The sequence below is a fragment of the Euleptes europaea genome, chromosome 5 (genome assembly GCF_029931775.1).
Source record: "Euleptes europaea isolate rEulEur1 chromosome 5, rEulEur1.hap1, whole genome shotgun sequence".
NCBI lineage: Eukaryota > Metazoa > Chordata > Lepidosauria > Squamata > Sphaerodactylidae > Euleptes > Euleptes europaea.
In genome coordinates, this window is record NC_079316.1 from 87,962,874 (window position 1) to 87,986,428 (window position 23,555).

At 40.9% G+C, this 23,555-nt stretch overlaps 2 protein-coding genes across 2 annotated transcripts in view; both read left to right on the plus strand.

The window, feature by feature from the left end:
* The window catches only part of UBE2D1 (ubiquitin conjugating enzyme E2 D1), a 43,998-nt gene extending 39,840 nt beyond the window's left edge, over window positions 1-4,158 (plus strand). The window contains exons 6-7 of the mRNA XM_056850563.1: window positions 811-904; window positions 3,330-4,158. Of these exons, the coding sequence (XP_056706541.1) occupies window positions 811-904; window positions 3,330-3,375 (140 nt within the window). The 3' untranslated portion in view covers window positions 3,376-4,158. The remainder of the gene's footprint in view (window positions 1-810; window positions 905-3,329) is intronic.
* Window positions 4,159-8,961: 4,803 nt separating this feature from the next.
* TFAM (transcription factor A, mitochondrial) lies at window positions 8,962-23,319 on the plus strand. Its single transcript, XM_056850561.1, has 7 exons — window positions 8,962-9,023; window positions 13,407-13,540; window positions 14,785-14,855; window positions 16,410-16,559; window positions 18,842-18,937; window positions 21,087-21,143; window positions 22,928-23,319. The coding sequence occupies exons 1-7, from the start codon at window positions 8,962-8,964 to the stop codon at window positions 23,168-23,170; spliced, it is 813 nt and encodes a 270-aa protein (XP_056706539.1). The 3' UTR covers window positions 23,171-23,319.
* The last annotated feature ends 236 nt before the right edge of the window (window positions 23,320-23,555 follow it).

The window sequence follows — 23,555 nt, forward strand, 5'->3', positions numbered from 1 at the left end:
CAGAAAAGTGGATCCAAAATCGTTGAATTTTTTTTTGGCATGATTGAGGACGCTTTGGTCCCACGCCATTTTTTTAAAAAAAAAAAGAATCCCCTCTCCCCTCACTTACGTGCTAGTCGGCTCCACCACTGTTCCACGTGGGACTCAGAGACCGCAGCAGGAGCAGAACTCCACCTCAGCTGCCTGCAGGTTCCACAGAGGCAGCCACCCCTGCCGCTAGAGTTAAGTGAGGGGAGGAGGAGATGAGGGGTAGCGATGGGAGGTAAAATTCAGATTTGCTCCGAATTTTTTTTTTTGGGAGGGATCCTGGATTTTCTGATATGGGGGCTTCGGAAATATCTGGGATTCCCGAAACAATTCAGGTCCATTAGATCCAAATCCGAATTTTACCAGTATGTTTGTTTTGCACACCCCCTAGTGGGGACACCATCAGTACTGCATGCTTTTGTTGGTGGTAGGCCTTTAAAACTGTAAAGGTTTAGATATTTTCATGGTATGAATTCTGACCCCCCATTAGAACTGCTGAAAGGGAAGAGTATGCTTTAAGCACCTGACTGCTTCCAGCCTGTTTCCTTAAATTAATGGGAAATGGGGGGCGGGGTTACAGCCCCTGTCTGTAGAAGTGGAAAGGTTAGCCATGTAAGTATATCCAAATATGCCTTTCATATGTGTATGCATGAAAACTGGTGCATTTAAAAGAATGCTCATAATTTCATAAAGTTCAAGAATGACTATGTAGTACCTCTTTTTTGGCCTTATTTACTTTACACAAGTCATTTGTCTAATTGAGCTTTTCTTTTTTTAATCTAGTTCTCTTGTCCATATGCTCTTTACTTTGTGATCCTAATCCAGATGACCCTTTAGTACCAGATATTGCACAGATCTACAAGTCAGACAAGGAAAAGTAAGTATGAATATAACCCTTTTTTAAATTGCTGACTGCTGTTGTACTCTGCTCTTTGCCTCTTCTGCATTATGATTCAGCCATTTAGATGTGCTTTTCAGCAGTGTTGTCACCCCTGCATATGAGAGATCTTACTGTCACAAATCTTAAATTTCAAGTGGTGATCTGCTTGCTTGGCTTTAATGTGTGACCTTGCTGTTATTTCTAGTTTACTTTTGCCAAACTTTAGAAGTCTACCCTTTAAATGTTAGTATAGTACCAACCAATTTTGGGAAGAGAACTCCATATACTGCTTTTGGTGGTCTTCAAACAAATTAAACTTGAGTTGAGGTGTATCTTTCTATAGTCTATTGTAATTCAGTACCAGACTAGCCTGATCTCATCAGATCTCAGAAGCTAAGCAGGGTCAGCCCTGGTTAGTATTTGGATGGGAGACCACCAAGGAATACCAGGCTTGCTGTGCAGAGGAAGGCATTGGCAAACCACCTCTGTTAGTCTCTTGCCATGAAAACCCCAAAAGGGGTCGCCATAAGTCAGCTGCGACTTGACGGCACTTTATACACACACACACAATTCAGTACAAGTCTATGGCATTGAGTTTGAGGATACAGCTGTTTTAGGCCACCTGTTAGGTTCGCTGTCTTAAAATTGTATGGTAGTATAACTGAGCAGACTGAGGCAGTGATATGTAGGTTTGGATGGCATTAAGAACCGTATTTTTCGCTCCATAGCACGCACCTGACCATAACACACACACACCCCCAGCTGGCCATCAGGGTGGGGAAAGCCAGCTCGCGCTGAAACGACGCGAGGTGGCTCTGTGCGACCCGCTTGCCTCCCAGCTGGCCGTCGGGCCTGGGAAAGCCGGCTCGCGCTGGAACGACGCGAGCCGGCTCTGTGCGACCCGCCCGCCTCCCAGCTGGCCGTTGGGGCGGGGAAAGCCGGCTCGCGCTGGAACGATGTGAGCTGGCTCTGTGCGCCCCGCCCGCCTCCCAGCGGCTTGCGTCGTTCCAGCACACCCAGCCAGCTCTGTGCGCACATTCGCTCCATAACACGCACGGACATTTCCCCTCACTTTTGAGGAGGAAAAAAGTGCATGTTATGGAGCGAAAAATACGGTATCTCTTCTCCCACTCTCATGAAAGGTAAGTAGGTCAATTTAATATGTATGCGTCACTCATTTAGTAAGCTTTTGAGGTAAAAATTTACAACACTAAATATTTCTGCAACTCAGGCTGTAAACTTCTCTTATCATATTGTGGGTTAGGTCACGTGGGAAGAGATGGTGTAATGTGGGGGCATGAGATAGGTGTATGAGAGCCCCCTACTTCCAAATTAATGTCCATCATCTCCTCTGGTTCTTGCCACTTGCTCCATTTTTCTTTTTGACTTTTTATGCTCCCTGTATAATGTTTCTGCCTCTTCACATATTCTCATGTTGTTACTCATAAACGTGGCATGGGGGGCACAACTGATTTATTTCATTTTACACTGCCTGTCTCCCGAGTGAGGACCCAAAGTAGCTTACACTGTTCTCCTTGCCTCCATTTTATCCGCACACCAACCCTGTGAGGTAAATTAGGCTGAGAGTGTGTGTCAAGCCCATGATCACCCCATGAGCTTCCATGGCAAAGTGGGGATTTGAACCGAGGTCTCCCAGATCTTAGACTGACATTCTAACCACTACACCACACTGGCTAGCCGCCTCTTCATCTGGCATGCTTTCTATGCAGCCATGTCTTAAGCAGCACCAGGGATGTTCTCTCACATTCACTGTGTGCTCCAGGGACAACAACCAGCGGCGAACTCTCTCCAGGGGCCAGCAGCAGGTTTGCACCCTTGGTAGCCTACAAGACCTAGTATTCAAGTGGACCTCAGCGGCCTCACTTGCTCTCCCCAACTCACTGTTTGTTTCTGGAAGCCACCAGCACCATTCTCACTTTGCAATCCACATAGTGCTTTGAATTGGCAAAGTGCCTCCCCTCCTACCCAACACCTGTCCTTTTGCTTGGGCAGGAGTGCTTCTGTATACCATCACTCATCCTGCATCAGTCTGTTCTTACATACATGAACACATGAAGCTGCCTTATACTGAATTGGTCCATCAAAGTCAGTATTGTCTACTCAGACCGGCAGCAGCTCTCCAGGGTCTCAAGTAGAGTTCTTTCACATCACCTACTTGCCTGGACCCTTTAACTGGAGATGCCAGGGATTGAATCTGGGACCTTCTATATGCCGATGCTCTTCCACTGAGCCACAGCCCCTTCCCCATAGATTCTAAGGAGATCATATTATAAGTATAACATACAACTTACCAAGATCATGAATATCCCAATGACTGGTAGAAATAGCTTGTAGAAAGCTGTACATTTTATCTTTGGTGACATTTTGGTGAATAATTTTTCCCCATTACTTTCTTAAACAGATATAACAGACATGCAAGAGAATGGACACAGAAATATGCAATGTAAACTTTGAAGACTTTTTCATATATACCAGAGTACTGTAAATTCTAGGGTTTTTTCAAAATTAGAAGTAAGTGGAGCACAGTTTACTGTTTCAGTGTACCATGAGGCCCTTTTTGATTTTCACCTGTATAAATGTGTTTCTGGAACAAGGAAATAACTACGAAAATTAACCTGAAGACTGTGATGAGAGTATTTATCCTTTTTGTATGCTTTGCAAAAGACATTTATTACTTTTTTTTAAAGATACTCGGACATCTGCATCTCCAGCCTGCAAGATTCATAATGCAGTTGTAGAGCAACCAAATTATTTTTGCTGAAGAACTAGGTGTTACATGAAATATTCTGTGTGTCTTTGAGATGTTGGTCCTGTAAGTCTGTCTGAATTTCATTCTTTGTTAGTTCATTGTATAATTTGTATTTTTTTTACTGTATAGACTATATTTTATTTACCATGTAAGTCAACTCACTTTAGACGTTCTGCACAGTATTGATGAAATAAGAGACATTTTCCTTCCCAAAGGAATACTCTGTAAACTGATAGACTTAAAACAAAACTTTGCACTCTAATTCTCAGTATGCCGATTATGGGAAACACATGGTTTTGATTCTGTTGCATACTTAATTTTATTGCAATGTGAACTAATTGCACTGCTCTGTAGAAAGAAATGTAACTAATTTTGTTCTGTTCACAGCTGACTTTTTTATCCCACGTGGGCAATATAATCTCTGACCTTTTAACAAATTGACTTGAAGCTTTTCCATACAAATAAAATGTGTTTTTTACTACTTGTCTTGCCTGTTCTTTAAGTCTTGCACATTTTTTTTTACATGTGCTTGCTCTGAAAAGATGAAAATATTGCTAAATATGTGAATTACTATTGGGAGACACAGGCCCATGTGTTTGAAATTGCTGCGAATTCTTGAATATGCTTTGGAAGCTGTTACACAATTTTATGTGTGTTATTCATTGTGTTGTATTGTGTATGATCTGAGTTGTTGGATCTTGTACCCAATACAGAAAACTACTTTGACTAACAAAATTGTTAATCCCCACACTTTGCTTAAATTAATAACTTATTAGTGTTGCAGTGTCACTGAAGCTTTTCCCCTCAACCGTGTAACAATATTTTGATCTCATACATGTATGGAGAAAACAGCCTTAGGTTCTTTAAAAACAACGCTTAAAAATTTAAAATGTGTGTGGCCTTGTTAAAGGCTTTTTAGTTTGGGGCTGCAGTAATTATTAAAGACAGTTTGCTCGAATGGGAAGTTGCCCACCGCAGACCCCATTTGACCCCTTCTGGAGAAGGGAATATAGTTATAGTGCTTTAATATACCAAGGAACAACTTTTTTTTTAAAGCACATATATAACTGGAATGTGTAGAAGCGAGGCAAGCATCCCAGTTGCTATTTTTCTATTACTGGAATTTAAAAGAAAAAAAATGTTTCAACTTCAATCTTCTTGGGTAGCTCTCATGGCCTAGGAAATAAATCTGTAATGGTCCCTTGTACATACAGGTAATTGAGGGTTCAGGTTTTTTTTTACCTCAGTGTATACAATCAACTCTTTAAGATGGAAGCTTTATGAAATAAGCGCTGAAAAATATTGTTACATTTCTTCTGTAAGTGTCATTGCTTGCCGCGAAAACATCAATCTCTGCAAAATAGCCAATGTGTTCCCTGCAGTAAATTATTTCCGCTATACTTGAAATAAAAAAGGGATGCCACCCCTTAGAAGGCAAAGCAGTCCATCACATTTGTCATAAATACTTAACACTAACTGCTGACAAAGGATTCTGATTGACTGATTTCTTAGACTTTTTAAAAAATCCCTGTCTTATCTTAGATTATTAAAACATGTTTGTCCCAGAATAAGGAATGTATAGTCCTTAATCCTTTACAAAGGACTATGAAATTTGGCGGTTTGATTTTGCATGCCTGTTAAGCGAAAGAGCATTTAATCTTCTGCTTTGCTAAAATTATATGGAGGCTGGTTTGAAACTGTTTAAATGTTACTATGCTTTGAAGTATGCATCATACAAAAAGGACTTTACTTACCATAACGCAAAGTCTTCAGGCTGAGCAAAAAAAGGTGCAGATCAGCAATCCTCTTACTCTTCCTTCTTCACAAGGCTTTTTGAAAGGCAAGTGTGTTGAAGCCATACTTCCCCCTCCCCCATGCATCTATGTCATTTAAAACTGTAATTTGGAGAATTTCATATGGAGCTTTCGAGATAATCTTAATAAAATAGCACCATTAAACAGATAATTACTTCATTATCTGGGCTTGTTTTGAACTATGGCTTTCAATAACTAAGGGTGTTGAAATTCCCACTTAAACGTTTTATATTCCCTGGTGAATGTCCTTTCTTTGCTATTTGAATAATCCACTGTAAGGTTCTTTCGTTCGCATATATTTGCTCAGTCCTGGTGCTTCCATTATGGTGGCCTAAATGTTGTCTGTGTTTCAGTCCTTCCTACCAAATCCCACTTTATACTGTACAAGGCCTTAGCAAAGGGCATTTACTGAGCCATCCCATTATTCTCTGTATATTCCTCACATGGCACGATTGGCATGACTAAAGCAAAGGATCTCTGTTATCACTGAACTTTTCAGAAGTGTAATCTTTAGTCATTCTAGTTAATGTTAAATAAGGCGTACTTTCTAGCTACTTCTGATGTGATATTTTTCTGCCTAAAGATGTCAGCTGAGGCTTGAATGACAAATAAAATATTTGATTTGAAACCGGAGTGTGTCTGTGTTTCATCCTTAAGAACTTCCCTTTTGACTGACTCAGAGAAGGAACCAATGGCACTCAATTTGCAAGCAGCAGGTGCTTGGGTATGTTTGCCTCTGCTTGCCTTAGCAACCCTGGCTTCTTGATGAGGCTTCTTGACTGCCAATGGAGCAGTGGGTTCAGGCTGTTGACACAGAAGATGATGGGCAGTAACACATTTTTAAAAATGGAGTGTATTCACTATATGGTGTCTCTGAGCTCTAATGACAGGCTTTTCCAACTCCTTTGCAGTGAGGAACCTCACATATCCAGACCTTATCTCCCCACCACCACTACCTCTCAGTACACCTTTCAGAAGAAAAAAACAGACTAACAGTGCTTCGTACATCTGATGAAGTTTGCTGGTCACTGACCCAGGAAAGCTTACATTAGAACAACATTTCTTAAGTCTTTAACATTTGTTAATTTCTTAAGTTGGCAGCTGGTTGGGCACGGTTTGAACACACTGCTGGGCTTCATGGGCCTTGGTCTGACCCAGCATGGTTTTTCTTATTTATTTAATTCAATTTATACCCTGCCCTTTCCCAACCGAGTCAGGCTCAGGGCAGCTTCCAACAGTTATAAAGGTAAAGGTCCCCTGTGCAAGCACCGGGTCATTCCTGACCCATGGGGTGACGTCACATCCTGACATTTACTAGGCAGACTTTGGTTATGGGGTGGTTTGCCAGTGCCTTCCCCAGTCATCTTCCCTTTACCCCCAGCAAGCTGGGTACTCATTTTACTGACTTTGGAAAGATGGAAGGCTGAGTCAACCTTGAGCCAACTACCTGAAACCAACTTCCATCGGGATCGAACTCAGGTCGTGAGCAGAGCTTGGACCGCAGTACTGCAGCTTACCACTCTGCGCCAAGAGGCTCCTTTCCAATATATATAATATAATCCAATATAATTAAAGCATGTTAACATAATTACAAAAATGCTAAGTTATGTTTCAGATGACTATCCAACAATGGAAGCTGATGATCAGGAGATAAAGTTTTCACACATTCCAAAAACGAAAGGAGCTCTTCGCCATGCTGGTCACGCAACAAATCCAGAATTATGCATCTGTACCCATATGCATGTAAGAGATTCCACATTGATCTGCTTATGTTCTTAAGGTGCTACTGGGCTTGTGTTTTATTTTCTGTGGTACAGCGTGAGCTCAAAGTACCTAATTCACAAAGGCCTTATTTTCATGGCCTTCACTGTATAAGCATTGAATGGCCAAATAAAGAGATATACGTTGAAAAGCAAAACTACTAAGCCATTTAAAAGAACTAGTTCATTATCCCTGGCTGTGCCCCATAAGTTACCCCCTTTGTTGAACTCGGATTGATTTCTGTAGGTAACATGAAACCTACTACAGGGTCTAAAAGGTGATGGAAACCACTATTTGGGGGGAAAGGAATTTATGACCAGCAGTGTGTAATGTACCTATCTTAGCCACAGAGCCTTTAAAGCCTAATTCTTCGGCCAACCTCCAGGTAACGGGAGAACGAAATAGATACCACTGTACAAGTATCAAGGGATTTGGAAATCAGTACAGGAGCCAAGACGATTTAAACAAGTGCAAAAGTTCTTTATAAGCTAACACATGTAATTCAAGGCAACACAAGACAAAATGTACATCAAAGACCCACAAAAGACCATATATACAAATTCATATGTACACAGTTGTTTTTCATAGTTGTCTCAATTATGAGTACAAAATCTTATAAGATTTTGTACTCATAATTGAGACAACTTTGAAAAACAACCGTGTACATATGAATTTGTCCTTCAATAAGATTTTGTATATATGGTCTTTGTGTATATATGAATTTGTATATATGGTCTTTTGTGGGTCTTTGATGTACATTTTGTCTTGTGTTGTCTTGAATTACATGTGGTAGCTTATAAAGAATTTTTGCACTTGTTTAAAGCGTCTTCGCCCTGTACTAACCTCCAGGTAATAGCAGAAGATCTCCTGCTATTACAACCGATCTCCTGCCAATAAAGATCAGTTCACCTGGAGAAAATGGCTTCTTTGGCCATTGGACTCTATGGCACTGAAGCCCCTCCCCAAACCTCGCCCTCCTCAGGCTCCGCCCCCAAAATCTCCCGCCCATGGCGGAGAGGAACCTGGCAACCCCAGTCTTATAAGAGGGCTGGTTCTGGCCGCCCTCGTCCAGGGCGCATGCGTGAAAGCCCTAACTGCCCTCTCCCTTTTTACCAAAGACAAGGGAGGGCGGGGCCAGTGACGAGCTCACACTGTCTCCGCCCCCTGTCCGTGTTACCGCCCATCTTCCCCCCCACCCCCGCCATAGGAACAGGCGCGACCTTTCAAAGAGGAAATCTTAGAACTGGAGACAACAGTCCCGCCCCCTTTCCTTTAACCGTTCTTCGATAGGTCACAGTCTCAGCGCGACTTGATAAGTGCGCTTTGCAACCGAGTAGGAAGGACAACCAATCCCAAGAGAGAGGATCGGCCTCAGTTCTCTTAGGGATGGTGGAAAGTCGAGCGGTTCACCCACATTCTGGATTCCTGCCCCGCCTATGGCGGAGCGGAGGGGCGGGGAATTGAAACCGGAAGTCGTGACTGTATTTATCGGCGGGTCGTCCTTAAAGCCAATCGGGCGGGAGCGCTGGGCGCGTGCGCGATCTGGCTCGCGAGTTCCCCTCACCTGCCGTTGGGAGGGCGCGTGCCTGGCCGCGGGCCGTTGGGCCGTTTTGCTGGCCCACAATGCCCCGCGCTTGCGGCGCGCGGTGGCGCCTGTTCTGAGGCGCGAGAAGAGGGGAGGCCGTGGCGGGAGGGCCCGGGACGGCGCTATGGCGGCCGCGCTGCTCGCCCGTGTTCTATCGGCGGTGCCCGGTCCGCGGTACCTTCTCAGGTAAAAAAAACAAAACGCCACCATGAAATCACCCCGGGGCCCGAAATCCTTTCTCCCTGCTTGTCCTTTCCTTAAAGATGCTCCTGTTTCCCCGTCCCTTTCCCGCCTGGCCCGGACGCTCACCACCACCCCGGTTTCTGCCGGCCTCCATCTCCTTCCCCGGTTTGTTCTGTGAAGAACAAACAGGCTTGTGTTTCTCGGCTTTGACTGAGGCGAGTAGACAAAAACCCCAGAGGGCTAAAGTTACCAGGAGTCTTCTGGCAGCTTACAAACGGAAACAGTGGTGGTCTGGCTTGGGATGGTAATGTATAAGTGGTGATGGAGGGTGAGAGATTCAAAACAGATAAAAGGAAGTCTTCCTTCACACAGTGCATAGTTAAATTGTGGAATTCCCTGCCCCAAAATGCGGTGATGGCTGCCAACTTGGAAGGCTTTCAGAGGGGAGTGGACATGTTCATGGAGGAAAGGGGTATTCATGGCTACTAGTTAAAATGGATACTAGTCAGGCTGCATACCTTTTTTTTTAAATAACTTTATTATTTTTCCAAAATTATTAATCACATAGTTTTACAGTGATATAAACAATAAAAACAAATAGGTAACATTGTTAAAAATTTTATATATAATAAAGAATTGTTGACTTCCCCTACACGTCCCTTCATCTTGTGATGAATTAGTAATCTCCTTTGCACAAAATTCTAATCCTATTACTATTGTTTATATTTGTTGATCTCTTTAACATTTATATTTTTCAAGGGAAAAACAGATTAATAGTTAATATCATATAAAGGAAAGAAAAAAGGAAATGAGAATAAAAGGAAAAGGAAAAGAAATAGTAAGTCATGCTGCATACCCATTCTCTCTAGTATCAGAGGAGCATGCCTGCCCTGGGTGCGGTGGAACACAGGCAGGGTGCTGCTGCTGCAGCCGTCTTGTTTGTGGGCTTCCTGGAGGCACCTGGTTGCCCACTGTGTGAGCAGACTGCTGGACTTGATAGACCTTGGTCTGATCCAGCAGGGCCTTTCTTATGTTCTTATAAGTGAAGTAAACAAATCTAATACAGAAAAGAGCCAGAGTCCAGTAGCGCCTTAAAGACTAACAAAATTTCTGGCAGGGTGTGAGCTTTCATGAGCCACAGCTTCTAACATAACAGTCAAACATAAGCTTTCATGGGCTACAACACCCTTCTTTGGATGTGATGAGTGCATCCTCACTAGGTGGTCTTTTTGTAGGTTAAAAAAAAAACCCAACAGGCTAATACAATCCAAATTTGTTTCTCCCCTTTCCATATTAACTCAATTGGGATATCTCTTCTTTGTATTACATTCCCCCCCAAATGTATATAAAATGATTGCCTACTGAGTTTTTACTCCTAGCACCTGAAGAAATGGGCTCCAGTCCACACACACTTATGCTTTATAACATTTTGTTGATCTGTAAAGTGAACTTCTTTGTAGGCAATAGCCACTCTTCCGCTTTAAGCATTCTACTGATTGTGTTCATGTTATGCCCTCTCCAATGTAAAGCTGGAGTTCCATGATCTGACTACCCCACCCACCATTTCAGGGTTTGGGAGTAGTCTATTTTCCACAGGGTCTGTTTCTTCCCGTTCTAGGTTTGTCACTCCCTATTGTCACTGTGTTCTTCAGATCCTGGTATCCATGTAGATGGGGTGTTAGAGAAGTAGGCAACAATACAGGCATAATAAATCTGTTTTAGAAGTATAAAATAGGTAATAATTGTACATGGATATCAGCAATAAGCAAAGCTCTTAAACCTTTTTAAAAGAATTTGCAGGTTTTTGACCTGTTTTGCCATGTACTTCCTCAGGTGATTGATAACTCTGGTTGGCCTCAATAAAAGCCATTACGTGGATTTTGTTCTAGTACTTTTGTTTGGACTAATACAGCTAATTCTACCTACCTAATACAGGTGGTTGTTAAAATGTCAAATATGGATTTTTGAGGAGCACAGACATTCTCCATTCTAGTGTACATGTTTTGGTGCTCAAAATATGAGCTTGAATTATGTTAAAAAATTTCAGTTAACTGTTCTTTTTGTATAAGTTTTCTGTCTCTGGAGGCTAGGTTCTGTACTGTGGGCAAGAATAAATACAATAGAAATTATTCATTGATTTACCATTTAAGATAAATCAGTTGGAACATGTCTTCTTTGTGATATGCTTTTTCCCCACTCTAGAGCACTGTATGATTCCCTACATTACCATTCCGTTTTATCCTTATAAAAGCCATTTGAGGTAGGTTAGGCAGAATAAGATTGCTAGCCTCAGGTCATCTAGTGAGCTTCATGGCTGGCATACTTCTTCCTAGCTCATTTCTGAATAATAGACCTCTGTTGAAAGAGTTGGGTATTCCCTTCTAATTGCCTTCTACCAGTCATTGTTGGATGACCCAATTATCCTTTAAATAACTTAGCTATGTGAGGTGCTGCTTTCTATGTGTTACTGACTGTATCAGTGTTCTACAAAGACAGAACATGCCAGTAGATTTTTGCATTTAGTTAATGCCTGCTTTCTTTACCTGGTTTATTTTGAACATCTTTTGTGTTTCTTAAAATCTTTTCCCCTCCCTTGCTCCTCTCATGACAACTTGTCATGACTTTCTGGTGCATTTTGAGTGGAAGCATCAAATGAAAATTTCCCCGGAGTCAGTGTTTTGGCCTATGTATTGAAGTCTTATGGTGACCTGGAATAAGCTACTAGCCTTGAAATAACATCTGGTAGTCATGATAGATGTAGTTAGAAAAATACTAAAATAAAAACAAAACAACATCTGGCCCCCAAGCTGAGTATAATTTGAAAATGTAATATTAGAAACTTTTAAAACAATTTAAACAAACACAAACTGCTTTCTGCCATTGCAGTTCTACAATTTAATAGTATTCAAAAACACAGTTGTAGGCTAGTAATTCACTTATATCAAAATTATAATTTTTTTATATATAGTCTTATAAAGTTGCACTATTACTTCATAGTGCCTTTTCAGCCAAAATTATTAAATGTACAGAATTGTATATACAACAAGGCAAAAGTATTTTTTGAAAACAATAAAAATCAACAATTAAGCTTATAGTGTCTTTCTTTCATAGATTATGAGTATAATGTCCATAATTGTCCTTAATTCCAGTTGGGTAGAACAGGATTCCGGTAACTTTACCTGTTTCAATATTTCTTCAGCTACCCTGAAGCACATATATTTATGACGTCTGGATCCTCTCAGAACGTCCCTTGTATCATCAGCATTTGTCTGTAATTTCAGATCGCTTATTCTGTTGATAAATTATTCAAGTAAAGCTGCAATTAACATTCTTAACATTAAAACATTTTGTACATATATGTGATAATAATTATACTTACAATCATGAACAGATTTTCATACACAGTGACTTGTGTGGTGTCGACCCGACAAGAATCCTTTCTTGTTTCCAGTCAATTAGTTCCATATAGACAATACATTTAAATGCTTACTATAATGCTTATTAGGACTGATCCCAGGTAATGAGTTCTACAATTTAAAGCAAATGTCCTCTGGATCAGGTAGATTTTTCAACCAGTCTGACAGTCCTTGACTCCTGGGGAAGGAGGCCCTTATTCAGATCCCAGTTAAGGCTGGTTCCCTAAGGACTGCCCCTTGTGCATAAATCCAGCATCAGACATTACTGGTGGAGACAATCCTTAACGCTACTCTCCGAGCAAAAGTCATTTAGACCTTTAAAGGTCAAAAACAGTACTTTGTGTATTATCTATACAAGTGTTTTATCCTTCTGTTCCTCCAAGGAACTCAGAGCAGAGTATGTGGTTCTCCCCTCATTTAATTTGCACAGCAACCTCATTAGGGAGGCTAGGCTGAGAGAGAACAACTGACATGTTGAGAAACTTTGTCCCAAGATTCACTATGTGTCTACATGGAGGTGGGTGGTGGGTGGTTAGGTGTATTAAGTGTAGCTGATTCTTGAAGATTCCACACTCTGTGCTTGAGCATATGTAGCTTTGTTGCACAGAGTATGGTGGAGCCAGATTAGCTGGCCTGCTACAGTCCAAGTATGATGCTGTTTCTGGCCTCTTGCACCAGATATTTTTCTGGTTCTTTTCTGCTTCTGGTCTAGACCTAAAATAGTCTGCTGAACTGGGGAGAAGTTCTGGTGCAAGGTGAACTCTTGGTGATCTTTTAGGTCTGGTGCAGAATGGCTGAAGGGAGTTATTGGTTGTCTTTGGTTGGGCATACAGTGGAGTTGTAATTATGTTACTTCTCCCACTGAATTCCAGAGAATGTTATTTTTGTCCTTTATAATAATATCCATTTTGTCCTTTTTTGAAAGTTTGTCAGACAATGATGTGTTACTAATAATTTTGCTTTTATTAAGATGTAGTAATACCTGCATGGTGGAGAAGTGGTTTTCAAAATATATTAGTTCAGATAACCGTCCAAAGCAGCCTCTGACAGCCTACATACGCTTTTATAAAGACCAGCAACCGATTTATAGGAAACAAAATCCAGGTAAGTAAGTTACTAAAATATGTGACTCACATAAAATCATAGATTAAGTCCTGGGTGTTCCTTTTAATGTTAAAAGTTTTTAAAAACTTGTTGGCTCTTTTTCATGCATCACTTTTTGCCAGGATTCTCTCAGGCCTCAGCTTCAGCTGTGTTTTGTGAAGCAGTTATACACATCTTGTTTTGGATCACCAACTAGACCATAAAACTCAAGGGAAATAATTCTGGTTGTTCTGTGCTAAATGCATTAAATAAATACAAAATAATAGAATGAGAGACTCTGTCTTTCTGCATTTAGGCTATCAGTGGGGAAATCTAAGGGGTTGTGGTATGTTCTCAAGTGGTTTTATTATCCATGCAGTACAATCAACGTGCATGATGTTGAACAGAGTAACATGCAAAAAGGAGGGTCTTTGCCCTGAGTTACATACAAAAAAATTCAGTAGTGGGGGGAACCTACAAAGGAAAGGAAACAACATGAGAAAATGTAGTTAGACTTATGTAGGCTTTTTTCAGTTACGGATGAAATGTTGGCTTTGGTGTCATATTCTTGGAGGAAGCCCTCTACAGAAGTTCTAACCATGACCTTGTACTAAGGGAGAATGAACAGAGGTATATAAAGGAACAGAGGACTTACACAGCTAAGCATAGCTAAATTCCCATTAAAAACTTTTTATTTGCCATGGTGAGCTGGAATAATCTATCTTTGAACTAGAAGTATATAAAATATGTTTAAGAATTTGAATGAGTATAGTTTTATTTAGCAAAATTCCATCTCTGTTTTGAATTGTCTATTTTTTCAACTATTGTTTGAGGAAGATCTTATTGTCTGTCTCTGTGCATGATGAAGTAACTTGCTTTGTGTGGCTACCTAGAAAAAATACAGTTTAAGAGCCAGCATGGTGTAGTGGTTAAGAGCGGTGGTTTGAAGCAGTGGACTCTGATCTGGAGAACTGGGTTTGATTCCCCACTCCTCCACTTGAGTGACAGAGGCTAATCTGGTAAATTGGATTTGTTCCCCCACTACTTCACATGAAGCCAGCTGGGTGACCTTGGACACGGCACATACTCTCAGCCCTACCTACCTCACAGGGTTTCTGTTGTGGGGAAGGGAGGGTGATTGTAAGCCAGTTTGATTCTTCCTTAAATGATAGAGGAAGTCAGCATATAAAAAACAACTCTTCTTCTTCTTAACATTAAATTTAGCAGAACATTCATATTTGTAGCTAAACCTTTTTGTTTTTCAGATATAAGTCCTTTGGACATAACAAGACAGATAGCACATGCTTGGAGGGAGCTGCCATCATGTGACAAACAAGTGAGCATCTCTTCTAGGTTATTCTTGTAAGAATGAGAATTTTACTGTATTTTTACTAGTAATATCACCTCTGCTTTGGAGAGGGAAAAAAGACACTTTAAAAAAAATGTTTGCTATGTGCATTTTGTATTTCCTGACAGATGTGTTTTGTGTAGGTTTTGGCCTGCTAATAAGAATCAGACTGGAGAGACAACGGTTTTCTTATTCATTATTATTTTCATTATTTCATTTTTTTATTAATTATATTATTGTTTAATTTGGACATTTATGTGCCAGCCAGAGCATAAAAACAGCATGAAACACTTGGCATAAAACTAGTTTCAAAACATTCTTTAAACTAAAAACAAGAATGTAAAAACAATTTTAAAAGATGAAGCAAGCCTGTGTTTTTAAAAAAGGTTTTGGCCTGGTACCTGAAGGAGACAGTTTAGGTAGCAGGTAAGCCTCAAGGAGAAGCACACTTCACAGCTGAGGTGCCACCACTGAAAAAGCCCCATCTCTGGTTGCCATTCACTTCACCTCTGCAAGTGAGGGCACACAGGGCAGGGCTTGTGAGAAGGATCTTAACTAATGGGCTGGATGGTATGGGAGGAGTTGGTCCTAAAACTACTGTAGCCCCAAGTCATTTAGGGCCTTAAAGGTAAGAACTAGCAATTTGAGTTGTGCCTGGAAACAGATGGGCAGCCTGTGCAGACCTATCAGCACCAGTCCCTGACAATAACTTGGCTGCTGCATTTTGCAACAACTGAAGTTTTCAAAGGCAGCCCCACATAAAACACATTATGTTAATCTAACCTGGATGAGGTCAGAGTGTGGATCTCTGGCCAAATCATTCCTCAGAAAGCATGGTTGTCACTAGTATATCAGCTGAAGATGATAAAGGGCGCAGTGCGCCATGAAGAAAACCTTAGCCTCCATCCTTAGGCCAAGATCCAGCAGTACCCCCAATACTATGAACTTGCTCCTTCAGGAGGAATGTAGTCACCTTCAGGACAGATAGACTCCTCAGTCCCCAAGTGGCTTTGGAGTTGACCAAGATAACTTCTGCTTCTCTAGATTGAGCTTCAGTTTACTGACCTTTATACATCCCACTACATTCCCAGGGCAACTGTTAGGACTTCCGCAGGCCTACCCAAATCAGTTAAGGATAAATAGACCGGGGTGTCATCTGTATATTGTGGGTACCTTATTCCAAATCCCCTGACAATCCCTCCCAGCAGTTTTCTGTAGATGTTAAATGGCATAGGAGACAAGATGAATCATTGCAGTGTTCCATACTGTAAATGCCACAGGGCCAAAAAATAGTTCCCCCCCCCAAAAAAAATTAGAAATTAGTGAAATTATCAAACAAAAAGAGAAAAATGATTTCAGTTGACATGTTCCAGCCATAAATTTAAAGCCCCAAATTTATTTATGGAAGTAAATTGTGTTACAGGGCTGATGATAAAATGATAGTCTTCATTTTAACATTACTAAAAACCAGTTACTAATAGTATACTGTTCCCCCACCCACCCAATGAATCATGGTAAGATCATGATTATTTGTTTTTTTAGGCTTATGAAGCAGCTGCAAAGATTGAAAGGCAGACTTACAAAGAACAGATGGCCAAATACAAAGCCCAGTTAACTCCTGCTCAGGAAGAAGCTTTGAAAGAAGAAAAGAGAAGGAAAGTGGCAAAAAGAAGGGCAACAAGGAGAAAAAGAGTTAGTATTTAAAATGTAAACTCTTCATTATTACAGTGAATGAAATATGCTTCTGTTAAGTTTTGTACTATGGTTTTAGTATCGGAATACAAAAAAACACTCACATCACTTATAGAGTATGCATTATTTATGTATTATACTCAACTTTTCTTATGAAAATAACTGGTCTCGTTGCTGTTTTGAGTATATTGAAGGGAAAGCAACAGATTATACATGAATACAGCAGTCTACTTAACACCACCATATATTTTGAACCTTGGTATTGGGATTAAAATATAAAATGTATTGTGGGAATCAGCTATGAGCTGTTAAATTTCAGAGGTTAGGAGCTGTGAAATCATATAGGGTTGGATCCAAGCCGCCTTTTCTGCAGGAGTAAGGAATATCCACCAGCAGTGGGATGAAGCAGTTTTCACTGGTTCTCCCTTCCCATTGTAGACCTTCACTTTACTCTCCATGCCCTGCCTCCTGTCCCCAAGACTCAGCATTTTGGGTAGCTCGGGCAGTTGGAAGGCAGGAAAGTTCTGTTAATGGAGTGCTGCTTAAGATTCTTTGGATCCAACTCTTAATTTGTAAAAAATTCAATAAGTAGCTTCATTATTAAGCTAGTAGAGCTCATATACAAATGGCAGATTAGAAATTATGTTTGTTGGAAGTAGTATAACAATGCAATTCTGTGCAGAATTACTCCAGTGTAAGCCCATTAAAGACAGTGTACTTACACTGGAGTAGCTGCTCATTATAAAATAAGAACATTCCTATAAAAAGAGATCTTAGCTGCCGAACAGGAAGCTTTGGCAGGTTTGGGGTGGGGACTGTTGGTAGGGAAAAGAAGATGATCGCTGGCCATGGAAGTTATGTCTGGGCTGCCTATTGTTTAAGATTTCGGTCTAAGAACAGGGAAAGAAATAAAGTTTGGGCTGCCACCACTACCCAGCACTGCTGCCTCCTTGCTGCCAGGAGGAGAAGAGGGTGATTAGAAAAGGCAGGTGCTGAGAACTAACAGTGTTTGGACTGGAAGGGAGCAATGGTGTCTGCAGCCTGTCCTAGCAGTTCCTTCTCTTCTCTTCCCCCCCACCCCGAACTTTCAATTGATCTTGGGGCTGCTGAGCTTGAACCGTGTTTAAGTTTTGAAGGAGCCCATAGCTGACTGGGGCCATTTCAACCCTAACACCACTGGTGTTTAGCACTTGCCTCTGCCCTCCTTCTTTCCTGGTGCTGTCAGAAGAACTTCACCAGAACTTTATCACTGGTTCCTGCTTGTATCTTATTCGTTTTCAGTTTTGAAACTATGTAAAGCTTATTGTGTCATCCATACAAGACCACTAGAACTGTTTATGTAGGGTAACCCCTCATCATTGTTCAGTCCTGCTGTGCCAGGATTGCAAGCAAGCTGGAAAGCGGCTAAGAAGCAGGCTCCAGAGGCTAGTCCTGCTGCTGCCTATCCCTGGTGCTGGATGAGTAATCTTAGATCTCTGTGGGGGATCTTTGAAACCTGGAACTGGCAGTTGGGTTTCCCGTACTGCTGTTCCCAGCCTGATAACTTGGTGCAGATCTGCAGCATTTGTGTTTATGCACGCTTTCTGTTGCCTTGACTTAAGGGATGAGCAGAAAGAGTTTATTGTGATAGCTGCATTACAGTCTAAAAGGAAAATATAATTGGTGCCCTGCACACAGAAATAGCAATAGTTCTCTCTAATTGAGCCAGTTTTAAAATGAATTATTGGGTTTTTTTAAGTGATTATTCTGGAGAATGTTTAAAATGGACTTGATGTCTTAGTGATTCATTACCTGAGAAAGTGATGTAACTTAAAAGAACAGGCTAAGATCCAAATCACTGTGTGTGGTTTTCTTCACATATGGGGGCTGGGGGGGTTGTCATATCCTCCTAGTGGCAGCTGCTCATATTTCCATACTTGCTGGATCCTTTAATATTGGTCTGAAGAATGTAAATGCTTGAAAGTGTCAGAAATGCTAAGTTATCATGGCAGACAATCTTCCTTGCTGGAATATTTCCTTGTTGGGGTGGATGTTGGGTGTAGGGAAAGAGCACAGTAGAGGAATGTAATGCAATCACCATTATTAGTAAAGATTTTACGCTGCTTTGATCTTGATGTAGAAAACTAAACTTAAAATAAACACAAAAGCCCCCTCCCCCAGCTCAGGGAAGCAGCATCTGTGAGACAGAAGGAGCTGCTCCCAAAAATGATAATCAGTCACCCTTTGACTAACTTCACTGTGAAATGAGAGCACTACTTACAGGTGTCCTTTTTATTTTTTAGCAATTAACAGTGCTTGGAAAACCTAAAAGACCTCGTACTACCTTCAATATTTTTATGTCTGAACACTTCCAAGAAGCTAAAGGAGCCTCAGTTACGGTAAACGAGCAGAGCTGCTGTTCCAATAACAAACTATATCCATATTGAGAATAAGAATGAGAATTATCTGTTTTATATAACATAGTTTTAAGGTATTGTGAAACTCTTCTGGGCGTTGACAGTAGAAAACACTGTGGCCCGGAGTAGCTTGATGCTTCAGCCCGGGCTCTCCTGCTGTTGAAGGTCTTGTACCTATAGATTAGCATTGATGCCCACTAATGTTAACAGTTTGCTGGATCAGATTCTATATGTGTATATATATTAGGGCATAAGTATCTAAAAAGGCTTAGGCGGCACTCAAGAGTCCCTCTTAACTAGGCTTGATGTAAAAATCTTCACCCAAAGCTTCTTGTGCAGAGAGTTGTATTTAGAAGCTGATTGCCTGTGACATACAATTGCAGATGCATGGGATTAACCAGGGTTCATTTCCCTTTCCTTTTATTATTGCGCTCCTCTGACCAAGGGTCTTGAGCAAAGTAGAGTTAATTTCCCTCCCAGGTAACTGGGACCCTCAACAGTGTTTAATCCAGGTTTAGGCTTGGATACCATGGAACTCTTTCACTGATGACAGGGACCCCAGAAACAGCATTTCATGGAGGGGCAGTTGAGGCTGCAGCAGAACAAGGGAGGCAAAGGAAGTCATGTTCTGCCGATGAGAATCCTTCCATATGTAAAATGGGTCTATGGGATCTTCACTATTCATTCCAGCTTGGTGAGGAGAACAGATGGCTGTAATACTTCTTTCCTGTTTTCATGTCACAGCTAACTGGAGTTAGTTTCTAACTACGACTGTCAGTGCCAGAAGGGGATGGGGAGGAGTGATTGCAAGCTTGATGATAAACCAAGTTTGGGCATATTTTTATTTAACTGCAGCTAAATAAGATGTCAGACTGCAGCCTTAGAATTCTGTACCCCTGTGATAACGAAGTTATACACAGTTTGCTTTTTATAGCCAGTCTTTCCCCAGTTCTTTGATACATAATCTTGAATCATGAAGACAGCGATTTTGTACCTACACACTCATGCATGATACACCTGTCAGACAGACAGTATGCCATGGTTTAATCCCATCCATAAATTCTGAGATTCTTTCCCTGTTTAATTTACAGTAATATATGTAAAATCCTTAAATGTTACCTCTTTCTGAAGGTAGAGTATATGCCTTTCTACACTCTAAAAAGTAAGAGATGTCAAGGAATGAAGCTTGCTTATGATGTTTAATTATGTTTAGGTAATTTATTTTCCTACAATGGGCAGTTTATTTTGCTGTTCCCATAATTCCAAATTGTGTCCTACGCATCTCTGCTAATCCAAATCCCTAGCGTAAGTGATTTTAGCCTAACAACTTGTTTGGCAATGGAAATAATGCTTTGCCATTTCTTTTAAATACATCTTTGAAACCAGAAAGGCTAGAAAGTTACCATTTTAACTTGCATGGCCTTTGTAACTGCGTTTCTTTTCTTTAGATGAAGATGTGGTAGAATGGTCAGCAACATTCTGTCCCCTAGCCATTCAAAAACTAGCCAGAATTGTTGTTCTGTTGCTTGCAAATAGTGCTCAGGTTTGGATTTTGGCAAATTTCTAGGAGGAGGAGCTCCATAATGGAGGAATGGTCAGCACAAAAGCCTTTCTTCATCTGCTTGCTGTTTGTGACTGCCTCCCAGATGTCGGCTTGCATCTTAGAGTTTGCACATAAGGGTGGATAGGGTTCTTCCTTCCTGCATTAGCCCAAGACCTTTAAAATGCCAATCCCAATAGTACAAGACCTGCATAAACAAAAACCATGTGGCTGGGGGTACCAAGCAGAATTGGTTGCATTAGTGGAATTACTGATGATGCAGGAGGAAGGAGAAGCCAGTTTTTCCTGGTTCCTCTTCTCTTGGTAGCCCCCCCCCCCCCGCCAGGACATGTGAGTCCTCCAACATTCAATGTTATAACTTTGGAGGTGTTTGGGTTTCTGGGAGTTGGGGATGGGGTCTGTATCATTAATGTTTTGGTGCACGCACTCCATTGAACCCTAAGCCTTATCAATGATACGGCATCCTTACCTGATATTGGTTGTATGTCACTGTGTAACTTGACAGTCTCTTTACCTTGAATGAAAAATATGGAGCAAAGTTGTTTTTGCATATTTTTCTCTCTGTTCTAGGGAAAGATGAAAAATCTATTCGAAGAATGGCAAAAATTGCCCAGTTCTATAAAACAGGTATGGTCATAATACTGTTTTTGAAGTCTAGCCATTGAAGATTGCCATGCTTAAGTTTTGTTGCTGATGTTTTCTTGCAGCAGGTTCATGGGAAAGTGTTCAAACATGCTTGGCTGTTTGAAAATAGTGTGGTGGGGTAGTAGTTTTGTGGATCCATCCTGTGTCTTACAAGGTACTTCCAGCATGGTGTAGTGGTTAAGAGCAGTGGCTTGGAGTGGTGGACTCTAATCTGGAGAACCGGGTTTGATTCCCTACTCCTCCACATGAGAGGCGGATGCTAATTTGAATAACTGGGTTGGTTTCCACACTCCTACACATGAAGTCAGCTGGGTGACCTTGGGCTAGTCACAGCTCTCTTAGAGCTCTCTCAGTCCCAGCTACCTCACAGGGTGTTTATTGTGGGGAGGGGAAGGGAAGGTGATTGTAAGCCGGTTTGATTCTTAAGTGGTAGAAAGTAGGCATATACAAACAACCTCTTCTTCTTCCTCCCTTATCATGATTATTAGCTTTTTGCATCTAGTTCAACACTTGGAGACATTTGGCTCCTTGAGCTGTTCTAAAATACAAGGTTTTGTCATACCAAGAATTCATGCTAGCTTTTTGCCTGTTAGCCATCTACTGACTAGGATCCAAACCAATACAAGTCACTGTTCAGTCATACATGGAGTCTTTTAAGTTTCCACACAACACATGCCTGCAACAAAGGTTTCCACCCCTGATAAGATTGGGCCCCTCCAGAGTGGCACTTCATAAGGCATATGGAGCTTCTGTCAGAAAGAAATTTTGCCCCTACCCATATGTGGGCAGGAGCACACAGCTCACACATGGGAAGGTTAAGTGCAATCTCATCTCTTGTATTGAAGCTGTGGTTAACTATGGTTAAGGACATTATGTTTTCCTTGTTTTTTGAAAATATGGTTGAGGGATTTAAACATAACATCATTTATGGTGGTGGTAAGTTCCGTCAAGTCACAGCTGACTCATGGCAGCCCCGTAGGGTTTTCAAGGCAAGAGACGTTCAGAGGCGGTTTGCCATTGCCTGCCTCTGTGTGGGCTGAGAGAGTTCTGAGAAGACTGTGACTGGCCCAAGGTCACCCAGCAGGCTTCATGTGGAGGAGTGGGGAATCGAACCCAGTTCTCCAGGTTAGAGGACACCACTCTTAATCAGGGTAATTAAGGTACCAACATTTGCATTTGTGTTTAGAGATTCAGTTGGTGCAGCTAATTTGTATTAAGATTTTCTACTTCAAGAAGAAAAGAAAAAGGATTTGCCTCCTTTGCATGTTAAAATGCATTTACTGTTCGATATTGACATTGTTGAAAAATAAATAGTATCTTAACTATTAGGTATGTCTGAAAAAAAGCAAGTTCTAAGAAGTCTAAATACCTTGACTGTGTTCCTGAAGACATTATGAGAACTTGTCTTTAAGCATCACTTTAAGGTACATGTGTTAACAGCTGTACCTGAAAAGGCATACACTTGTCATATAGGAAAAAATATGCATGTTTGCATTGCATGGCAAATATCGGATTCACCTGAGCAGCTTCTGGAGTTTGCTGAATGTGTACCTTTAGAGAAATATATGTACCTTTAGAGAAATATATGTACATTAATGTTTCCTACATGTGTGGAGAGCACCAAGATATTTCAAATATTTCTGTAGTTCTGTGAGGTAAATGCTTCAGGTTTTGGAAAAATGTTCCGGCAGTTTCTGGTGCCTTTAAAGTTCTGTTCATACCATCAGCTCTTCCTTGTGAAAAACTTACTGAGTATTGCTTCTTAGACGTATTATCAGCTTGCTGAAGATGATAAGATCCGGTATGAAAATGAAATGAAGTTATGGGAGGAACATATGGCAGAAATTGGCCGTGACGATCTTATACGTATTAAAAACAGAAGGAAAATGTCTAAAGAAAAGAAAACTGTAAGAAAAGCAACTTTAAAAAAGCGGGATACAACTTTAAAGAAGCCATTGGGAAGCAAAAGGGCTTCACCAGCACCTAGTGTGAAGAAATCTGAAGAATAAAAGGTGAAATAAATTATGTTTTGTCCTTCCTGAGTGCAGTCATTAATGCATTCAGAAATTACGCTTGGCTGGAAAGGAGCTGAGGTGAGATTGTTTGCTTGAGAAAAAGAAACTTGGAATGACAAAGTTTTAAATTTCTGGAAATTGTCCTTTAGGATAAATCAAGCTGGGAGAATTTGAATGGGGACTGATCATGAGAGAAGAGATGCTTGTTTAAATGTGTAAATAAGCATTCTCTTACAAATTAAAACTTCTGTGTATAAAATCACCATGTTTTTGCTTATTAGAAATGCTTTAATTGTGGGCTGCAAAGATATGTAGCGTGTAAATAATGCATAGTCACTGGAGAAAGCATGTATATTTGCTAATTTCAGTCTTGTAATTA

What these genes read in the sequence shown, in the direction of transcription:
- TFAM (XM_056850561.1), top strand. Translation starts at nt 8,962, where the DNA reads ATGGCGGCCGCGCTGCTCGCCCGTGTTCTATCGGCGGTGCCCGGTCCG. An exon ending in TGCCATCATGTGACAAACAA is followed by an intron (nt 14,856 to 16,409) that starts GTGAGCATCTCT and finishes TTGTTTTTTTAG; the next exon opens with GCTTATGAAGCAGCTGCAAA. An exon ending in GGGCAACAAGGAGAAAAAGA is followed by an intron (nt 16,560 to 18,841) that starts GTTAGTATTTAA and finishes TTTATTTTTTAG; the next exon opens with CAATTAACAGTGCTTGGAAA.